The sequence below is a fragment of the Coptis chinensis genome, chromosome 8, assembly GCF_015680905.1.
Source record: "Coptis chinensis isolate HL-2020 chromosome 8, ASM1568090v1, whole genome shotgun sequence".
NCBI classification, from domain to species: domain Eukaryota; kingdom Viridiplantae; phylum Streptophyta; class Magnoliopsida; order Ranunculales; family Ranunculaceae; genus Coptis; species Coptis chinensis.
In genome coordinates this window covers 38140752-38150623 of record NC_141463.1, presented here as the reverse complement: position 1 = coordinate 38150623, position 9872 = coordinate 38140752, and the positions used below count along the sequence as shown (strand labels likewise).

General features: G+C 37.4%; 1 protein-coding gene across 1 annotated transcript; it reads right to left on the bottom strand.

Annotated features, from left to right (window-relative positions):
• Positions 1–4544: 4544 nt before the first annotated feature.
• LOC147481402 (CASP-like protein 5B1) lies at positions 4545–9096 on the bottom strand. Its single transcript, XM_086580282.1, has 3 exons — positions 8884–9096; positions 5819–5951; positions 4545–4981 (listed from the first exon to the last, which is right to left on the bottom strand). Exons 1-3 carry the CDS (start codon positions 9012–9014, stop codon positions 4781–4783), a joined length of 465 nt encoding a protein of 154 aa, XP_086436408.1. The 5' UTR covers positions 9015–9096; the 3' UTR covers positions 4545–4780.
• Positions 9097–9872: the final 776 nt, after the last annotated feature.

The following is a 9872-nucleotide window of genomic DNA, read 5'->3' as shown; positions in this document are numbered from 1 at the left end:
GTATATTGATGATATTATAGTTACAAACGATGACAGTCCTGGTATTGCTCAGGTGAAATTTGATCTGAGTAAGGCATTTGATGTGAAAGATTTGGGTCCCCTTCACAATTTCTTAGGTATTAAGGTAGCACATTCTCGACATGGGATATCTCTTTCTCAGATGAAGTATATTCTAGACTTGTTGAAGGACACAGGCATGCTAGGTTGTAGGCCAGCATTGTCACCTATGGATCCTAATACAAAGCTCTCATCTGAGTCTGGAGAACTGCTTTCTGATCCATCTCAGTATCAGCGTTTGGTTGGGAGATTGATTTACTTGACTAACACCAAGCCTGATGTAGCCTTTGCGGTTAATGTTGTTAGTCAATTTATGCATGCTCCTTGTACATCTCACTTGGATGTTGTTTATCATATCTTGAGATACCTCAAGTCATGTCCAGGACTTGGTCTGTTTTATGCATCAGGTAGACAGTTGGGGTTATCTTGTTATACTGATGCAGACTATGCTGGTTCCAAGACAGATATACGATCGACATCTGGTTTATGTACTTTCTTTGGGTCGCACTTGATATCTTGGAAGAGTAAGAAACATAATGTTACTTCCAGATCTTCTATAGAGGCCGAATATCGTGTGATGGATCAGTGGACTTGTGAGCTTATTTGGTTAGGTTTTCCAGTATGACCTTCTTCCAAGCTGCTCTGTGATAACAACTCAGCCATAATGCTTGCTTCTGATTATGTGCTTCATGAGCGAACGAAGCATATTGAAGTAGATATACATTTTATACGAGAGAAGGTCAAAGCTAGTGTTATTGTTCCAAAGGTTTTGTTCGATCGGTAGACCGCATAAATGATATGTTCACCAAGCCAATTGGACTCTCATTGCTCAAGCGTTCCATTGTCAAGCTGGGCTTGATGGATATCTTCGCTCAAGCTTGAGGGGGCATGTTAGAGAATTTATGAGATATTCTCTTTGATTTCATTGGTTATTCTTTCCATATTTGTAACATAGGATATTTTAGTATTTAGGAAACTTTGGCATCTTCTGCATTATAAAAGATTGGCCTCTGTCTTTGTTCTTGACAAGCCTTTACAATTGCATTTACAATTGTAATAGCATTAGTTGGAGAATTATATCTACAATATTAGCAAATAGGCTTAAGCCTTCGTTAGTTAAAATCATTTCACTTTTACAGTCTGCCTTTGTTAAGAATAGACAAATTACTGATAATGCTATTATACTTAAAGAGATTTTGCAAAAAGCTTAAGAAAATGAAAGGTATTCATGGTTTTTTGGCTATTAAGTTAGTGTTGGGAGATTTCATTAGAAATTCATACCTCAATCTAGTTACTTTCTATCCCAAATGATTTGAACTTGGAGATCACACCAAGGAAATCACCCACCCAAGACTTTGGTAGTTATCACAACAAACTCAACAAAGCAAAACCACTAGTTTATCATCACAATTCATAGCAACAATAAATATGGAAGTAAATAATGCAAAGAGACACAAAGATTTAAAATGGTTCGGTAAATGTTACCTACATCCACACAAGAGCCGAGTTTCCTTTATAGTAAAGATTGGAGAGTTTACAAGAGGTAACAAGAATCAAGAACAAGAGGCATCACTCAAACCCTAGCTCAATAGAGCTCCCACAATACCCAAGAAATGAATATCTCAAAGTTGTCTCAAAACCCTAATCTATTTCCTTTATATAGGTACACATAGAAAATGGTGAGAAAATGGGCTTTGGGCTGAAATTTCGTAAAGCTGTCGAAATTCCAAAAAGGTGGAGCGCGGAGCGTGCCTTTTTTTCTTCCAAACTCCAGGCGACTTAGCGCAGGGCGCACCTTGAACAAGACTTAGGTGAGCGCGATGTGCGCCCTCTTTTCCAAACTGAAAAACAAGAAGGCAGCATAGTCGGGCACCGGAACAAAGCTCGACGGTTCCATAAACCCAACAGTTAGATATGCCTAGAGCCTTTGATCATATTAAATGGTCCTTTCTGTTTAAAAATTTGAAGCAGTTAGTTTCTGTCAAGATTGGATTGATGTTTGCTTAACTACTACATCCTTGTCTATTAATTTTTAATTTGAATGGCTCTCCTTTTGGTAAGTTTAGTGCTTCTAGGGGGATAAGCCAAGGTGGCCTTTACCCCCATCCTTTCTTTTAATCATTTGCACTAAGTTTTTGTCAAGAAACATTGCTCATCTTCATAGTACCATACAGGTACATGGTGTTTGTATCTCCAGGAATGCTACCCCAATAACTCACCTTATGCTTGCTGATGATTGCTTCATTTTCTTAAGAGCTAATCTTATAGAAGCTCATAATATTTTACAGTGTTTAAATAACTATTTTAATATGTCAGCTCAGAAAATTAACTTTCATAAATCTTCTTTAATTTTTAGTCATAACTTGCATGCTAGACATAGAAAATTGATTATAGAATTCTTAGGATACCCTTTAGTAATTCTATAGGGTGTAACTTTCAATCCAATGAAACCGAACAAGATCCTTAAGAGTGTTACTTATAAGATTAACTCTTGGAAGAACAAACTTCTTTTTAAGGCAGGAAGAGGAACTCTTATTAAGAGTGTTGTTTGTGCTATACCTACTTAGAATATGCAAACTGATCTTTTTACAAAAACCTTCTGTCATGATCTTGATATTCTTAGCTCTAATTTCTGGTGGGGTACTATCCATAATGACCATAATAAAATTTATCTTTAAAATTGGATTAGGTGCTGTGATAAGAAGAGTAATGGAGGATGTGGTTTCAAGCATACTTATGCTCAAAGTATGACCTTGATTTCAAAATTTTGTTGAAAGCTCATCTCTGAAAGAAACTTGTTCTGGGTTAAGCTTTTAAAATGCAAGTATTTTCCTAATAGTTATTTTTTGCATGCAAAGGCTAGGAGGGCTGCTTCCAAATGGTAGAAGAATGTTACATTAAATTAAGAACTTCTAGTTATTGTATTCCTTGTTGGTTACTTACTGGTGGTCATAATATTAGTATTTAACTGTTCTAGCTAATGTTGCTTACTTTATTTGGTTGGATGGAAATAATCAAACCTTTGACCGAAGTTACAAACCCCCAAACATCTCAGACATCCTAGCCCAAGCGGATAATTCCATCCTTTCTATAGCACCACCCATTAATCTTCATGCTTGCAACCGATGGAGGTTTGGAGTATGTCACAAACAAGGCAGGGATTGGTTTTACCCTAAAGAAGTGGAATGACAAGATAATATTTGCAGGAAGCAAGCCACTCAGTGCAAGGTCTTTAGAAGAATCAGACCTGCAAGAGCTAAAATCCGGATTGGACAAAGTATTGCAGCCAGCTTGGAATTGAAAAGATTGTAGTGTGTTCTGATTGCGGAGTGTGGTTTGCATGTTCAGTGGAGGATGCACTGAAGTGTCTTGGAGTCTGACGAGTCTTTGGAGGAGATCGAAGTCCCCAAGCAGTCCTTTTGTTTCTTTAAGTTGGGTTATTGTCCTAGGAGTCTAATTCACCATTCTCATATCATGGCGGAATTAGTATAGTTTAATATTCAGTTGGGTTGTAATAGTTCAGTACCTATGTCTGTCCAAGTTTGGAAACCACCACCTGAACTCCTGAAGTTAGCCTTGGATGGAGTACATGGTAGAGGACCAGCTGGACAATCTGCAGAACTAACGCTGGAGACTCGAGAGGGACTTGGAGACATGGAGTAAATAAGGTTCGAACTACGAAGTGCAATCTCTATAAGTTGCTGACCTCGTGGTTGCAGCAGTGGCAGTCCATGTGTGATGCAGCTAATTTTGAGGGTATGTTTGTTTCGTGAAAAAGAAATAGATTCCTTCACCTCAATTTCTGATGTGTTTGTATGCCATTTAAGTTGGCAGACGTTGCACTATTAATGCTTCATTTTCATGTTGTTCCGGGCAAATTGTCCCTCTTAAGGGTTGGGATTGGGATCCGCTATTTTGAACCTGTGAGAATTAGAGTTAACAAACCCAGAAGAGAATCTGAGTAACACAATCAATTGGATCTGAGACAAACAACTATATTCCTATAATGGCAAATATTTGGTTGACAAATAATTTGGTTAGCTAGACTCTTTCACAACACATTTCTTGCCCAATATTTAGTATCATTCTGAGCATGCTAATCCCACGTGATTCTAAACTCCAAGTCAGTGTATCTTGGAGCTCTGACAAGTGACAACTATTAAAGTATACATAAATGGGAGGGAGAGAATGGAAATGAACCTGTAACTGTAGGAGAAGAAAATCTTTAACATTTCCCCCTAGTTAACAGTGACGGAGTAGTGTTTATCCAAAACAAAATAAATGTATGGTAAATAATGGCCTGATCCTGTTAGTTATAATCTGTCGGTACCGTAATCAAACCTCGATTGCAGGCGGCCATGTGCCCATGCTTAAATCCAACAAAACTAAGCTAAATTGATATCAATGGCCACTTATTTACAATTAAGTCACCTCATTTATATTTCGTTAGTCACCACTTACCCAAGGTCGGATTAATGAACACGGGGTTGATCCTACAAAAAGAAACATCGGAGATAGGGTACTGATTCAGCTCAAAATGCATGGGTCATGTCAAAATACACCCTTTACAAATGCATTTGTAGCATGTACTGGAAAATACATTTCTATTAGAAAAGAAGGCATCTCAGCCCTCATACAAAATGCACAACATAAATTAAGCAATCTGTTACAGTGTAGAACTCTTTTTTCTGTCTTTCTGTTCAGGGTGGAGAGAGAGAGCCATTTAAACTGAGGCAAGGAGCCAAAACATAACATAGGAAGATATGGCCATGAGAAACCAGGAAACGAAGGATAAACCTATCGAAATTTGGAACTTGTTGCATGGGTGGTGGGGTAGTAATCTGCAGTAGTCCAAATCTCTTGTAAACAAAACCGTCACTCCTGCTGAAGAGCATGCTCCTGCCAGTGATAGAGTTGCAGTCACCTGCACTTTTATAACATTAGCACAACAATTAGTGATTTGTGTTCCTACTACTACCACTATTATAACATCAGCACAACAATTAGTGATTTGTGTTCCTACTACTACCACTATTATTATAATCATTAGAAACAGAAAAAAGATACATAAACCTACAGGCTTCAGTAACAATCAAATTTCGCTGGAATATCTATCAAAAGTGGAAAATGCAGAACTCAAGGTGATTTCATGGTACGAATTTCCCTGAGATTTACTGTGTCAAATGGGGACTCATTCTTCAAATGCACATGCATCTTCCTAACATGCAAAAGAGCACCTGCACTCCTGCAGTTACAGCAGGAACAAATACCACCTTTCCAGTGAGATGAGAGCAAAATAGTGCTCAACATACGAAGAGCCACCACAGATGTCAGTATGGAATAATGTTCTTCTAATTCTATCTACGGCCATGTCATACATGTATTAGTGTATCCATGTCATTTCTAACCTTAATTTACATCCTTCTTATCCTCTAACTATATTAGACACTGGAACCTGGACATCCAGAAATGCTTTGTTCAAGAGACATTCCTAACCGAAGATGCAATGTACTAATTCTTTTGGATAATGATCGAGCAACATAATATTTTATAACCATTGAAGGCTACTCTCACATTTTCTCTTTTCATTTCTTAGTATCCATATTTGCAGCAAAATCATCACCTTTACAACGATCACCAATAACTAATGTCAAATAATGTCTTCCACAAAACTACAAGTAAATAATAAGGAAAATTCATTATGTACGTGGTTCAAAAAAGCATGCAGAATTTTGAAAATGAGTTTAAGAGAGGAAAATACCCAGTCGCCAACAACAAATAAGCTCACAAGGACAGGATTCTGAATGTCTCTTTCTATCCTCAAAGCATAGATATCAAGGCACATGAGTCCCAAGCTCCACAGTACTTGAAGCCCCATTGAAGCAATCAAATAACTAAATTCAAAAAGATAAATGTTACCGTCAGAAAGTGTTCAAGAAAAGCAGCATTGATTCGAAGACTAATTTAAATCCTGCTTGCCAAAACTGTGAATATCCAAAAAAAACATGAAAACTGGCATAGATACGTTATCAGCTGTATGACAAAAAAACAGCAAACAAATGTGGGCACTTTCTTAAGGGGTGGAAAGGAAAGGACTAGCCAGAGAGAAGCAACAAAACACTAAAACTTCCATTGAGCTTTCTCAGAAAAAAACAGTAATGTTTTACAGCAATTTGCAGTAACTTAGGGGCACACCAAGCAGAGCCTAAAAGTGAAGCACTTTCTGCGTAGTTCTACATGATAATTCATCCACGCATCACAAAAATGGAATGACTATCATCTTAGATATATAGATGAGCTAAGTTGTAACTTTACATTTAATTTCGTTATGAGATCAAGGATCACTAGAAGTGAATACTAGGAATAAATGAATAATAAGGATGCCCCTTTATGCTTTATCTGTGAATGCACCCCATAGAGACTTTTGGACTGACCAATTGATAATACTAAAGATTTTAACTGAATCTCGTATTATGTATGTATCCTAGCTGAAGTGCTGAACCACAAAAATTCCAGAATAAATATATCTATGAATTCCAACAAGAAGTTGGCCAATATGGCTTAAAATGAGCCTGAAAATATCCCAGTATCTCCTTAGCCAGCTAGCAAGAGAAAAGAAATGTACTATTTACCTCCTCCTTTTTGCACATAGTATACACCTATATGGAACGACCATACCTCTCATTCAAAGCTTGTCCACTGTAAGGATTTTCAGTGATGCGTCTGTTCAACGAAAAAAGAAGTTATAGAGTAAAGCATTGAAGTGGCCCGCAACTCCCTGTAGTCAATCGACAATTGATCCAGGTTATCTCTTAACTTGCAATGGGAATAAGCTTAAGCTAACCATTATGCTTAAGCTTATAAATGTTCGAGGATCTTGTTTCCTCCCTAAATAAATCACCAACTAGCTTAATGGCTTCAATAAGATTTTCAAGGACCACGACTTTTTCATCTTTGTGATTCCAGAACAAGGTAACATCCCAAGTAACGAAGCGATCATGTTTTACCAAATAATCAGCAATGCAAGCTTCTTTACTATGGTGTATATCATAAATCTCTTACGGAAGATCGGAAGTTGAATGGCATCAAGCCAGATGACTACCCTAAACTTTATAATTTTCTATCGGGTCCGCTTATAAGAAATCCCTTTTATAAACATGGTGAATTGATTGCATATGCTCCTTCATTAATTCTTCACATCGCATAGGGGAAAGAAGAAATTCATGCGTTCCACCTATCATAAGGTTATGAATACTTGACTAGAATTATTGGACGACGAAGCTTATCATCTTCTTCTCAATACTTCCATAGCTATTTTGAAAGAAAAACCTCTTTAATTATGTGCAAATGGGAATGTAGTAGATTGGAAAAATTTGAAGTGTGCTCTTACCCAATGTCAAGCGACCCGAAACTAAGAGAAGTTTGCTCCTAAGAAAGATAAATAAGACAAAAAGTACCCTTAGTGTATACACACCAAGTACTTAGCTATAAAGGGAAGCAAGTAGAATCTCTAATCCCATAAATACTTGATATAGCAAGGATGATTTGGTATATGGAGACCAACTCTATCCAAAGGACTTTCAAATAACTTGCACTCTCCAAAGTGGAGTCTGCAAGTTTTAGATGACAAATGCATATAGTGCTAACTCTTGATACAATCTTGGATCCACCTAGCAAATTGGTATTCACAAGCTTGACGGCCAATTTTGCTCAAGGCTTCCATAACCACAATAAAGTGAATAAACAAAACCGGTGAGAGTGGTTCACCCTGTTTCATTTTATTGAGTAAAAGGAGAATGCACTGTGGAAATGCACATACAAAGTTCTAAGAACCGGCCTAGGCACCCACCCAGAAGGTCCCCAGGTGCTACGCAGCCTGACTGATTTACCTAGGCCTCTAATTGGACAGAAAATTGGTTGGGTCAACCAGGCAGTCTCGGTGGGAAAAAATATAACAACCAAAAAGACCAAAACATGCTACTTAAAGGAACATGGAAAGAACCTAATCCAATTATAATTCCCGCATGAATCCATGTCATCCATTTCAACCCGAATCCCACTTTCTCAAGCATGGAGTCAAGAAAATCCTATGATACATGATTATATACTTTCTCATCAAATCAGTGTCGCATACGATACCTGGAATGTGGAATACCTTTTTCTGACGATCATCTTTCCTTAGAACAATGTGAATCTATCTAATTTATCAGTTCAAAGACTAAAGTCAATCTATCCAACTTGGTCCTCGCAATAATACCGCTTAAATGGGTTTCTTTAAGTGAAGAAAGTCACGAATGACCAAAATTTCTAACAAGGAGAACCTGTCAGATGAGGCAACATTGGTGTTGGCTTGGTTAAACAGCGTGTAGTACCCAAGGCATAGGTGGGGCACTTGATCTTGTAGGTTGTTTACACCTTACAATTCTAGAACAAGTCGAATTAGAGTCATCCAGAAAATTTGCAGCAATAGAGAGGATTTTAGATAACCCAAAGGATAGATAGGTACGATAAATGAGTAGGAATAAGTTTATAGGATAGTTGAACTCAATATGTAAAAACGAGAGAATCAACAAAATAGCCTCTATATGCATAAAAAAAGAAGAAAAAAAACACTTAATACCCTGAATAAATGAATAATAAGTAACTACTAGCTGGTATTTACAAGTATGAATAATGTGTTCAATTAAGTAATTAAGCTTAATGGTTTCTCAACTTGTTTGTGTGAAGGACAGACAGCTCGTATGCACATTTTGGTTATGGCCCCGTTTAGTTGACACCAAGAGTAGAAGAATATATAAGTAGAGCAAGAAAGAAAAAAGAATATACCAGAAAGCAGTATAGTTAGCGAAACGAGAAGCAGAGGCCATAGTAGCTATAGAAGCAGCAGCAAACAAAAACTGCCCCATCCTTAAAACTAGTCCACTCTTAGTCCCTGGACTTCCAACTATCTTCTTCATGTTTTCTTATATATATCTAGTAAAACAAATTATCTCTTACCATTTTAACGTATCTTTTCTCAAGACAAACTCAATCAAAATCTCACTACAAAATATTATTATTATTATAAACTCCATCACGTCACGTGGGCCCGACAAATAAAGATAAAAAAAAAAAAAAAAAAGACGAGCACTTTTGTCGGTCCCAACGAAAACACACGTGTATCGCACGTGATGACTTCAAATTTTTGCTACAGAAAAGAAAAAAATTTCTAGTAGAACATAGTCAGACCCAATCCACCATTCCTCTTGTCGTGGTTGTGGTTGAAGAATCTGAAAAGTAGACACAGATTTCGTGGTGACTGTTAGCTTACATGTTTTCTGACGTTTATCTTATAGTTTATTTCAGTAGTGTGGGTTGAGCACATGTAGCAATCTAGAATACACCTTTGAAACTTACAAGAGTTATTATATCAATGTGAGGTCTGTTCGCTAGTTTATTTTCTCAAGGGAATGACATCATACCAATCTGCAAGACCTGCTACTTAGAAAACAACTCACTCCTATTCTTGTTCCTGAATGAATGAGACACAGCTATTAATCTACTCCTGCGCAGCTTAGGTGGAGGGTGAAGAAGGATAGTGTTAACTTGATTTCAATGGACAATACTTGCATCTTCTACCGGTTTGTGGATATGGTGGGATGTCATGAATTAAATGTTATGGTTGAACTACAACTAAGGGGAACAATGCCTTGGTTGAAATATCTTTTGTGGAAGATGACTGTAGCAGTCTCCAAGATGCGTGGGATGGAGAATTATAAGAGAATCGTGTCCTGTTAGTAAAGAAGACCCACCCCGAACTTTGCCCACCATCAGAT

Coding starts and splice junctions, on each gene's coding strand:
- LOC147481402 (XM_086580282.1), bottom strand. CDS start 9,014: ATGAAGAAGATAGTTGGAAGTCCAGGGACTAAGAGTGGACTAGTTTTA. Junction 5,952..8,883: donor GCTAACTATACTGCTTTCTG/GTATATTCTTTT, acceptor TTTTGAATTTAG/TTATTTGATTGCTTCAATGG. Junction 4,982..5,818: donor TATTTGTTGTTGGCGACTGG/GTATTTTCCTCT, acceptor ATAAAAGTGCAG/GTGACTGCAACTCTATCACT.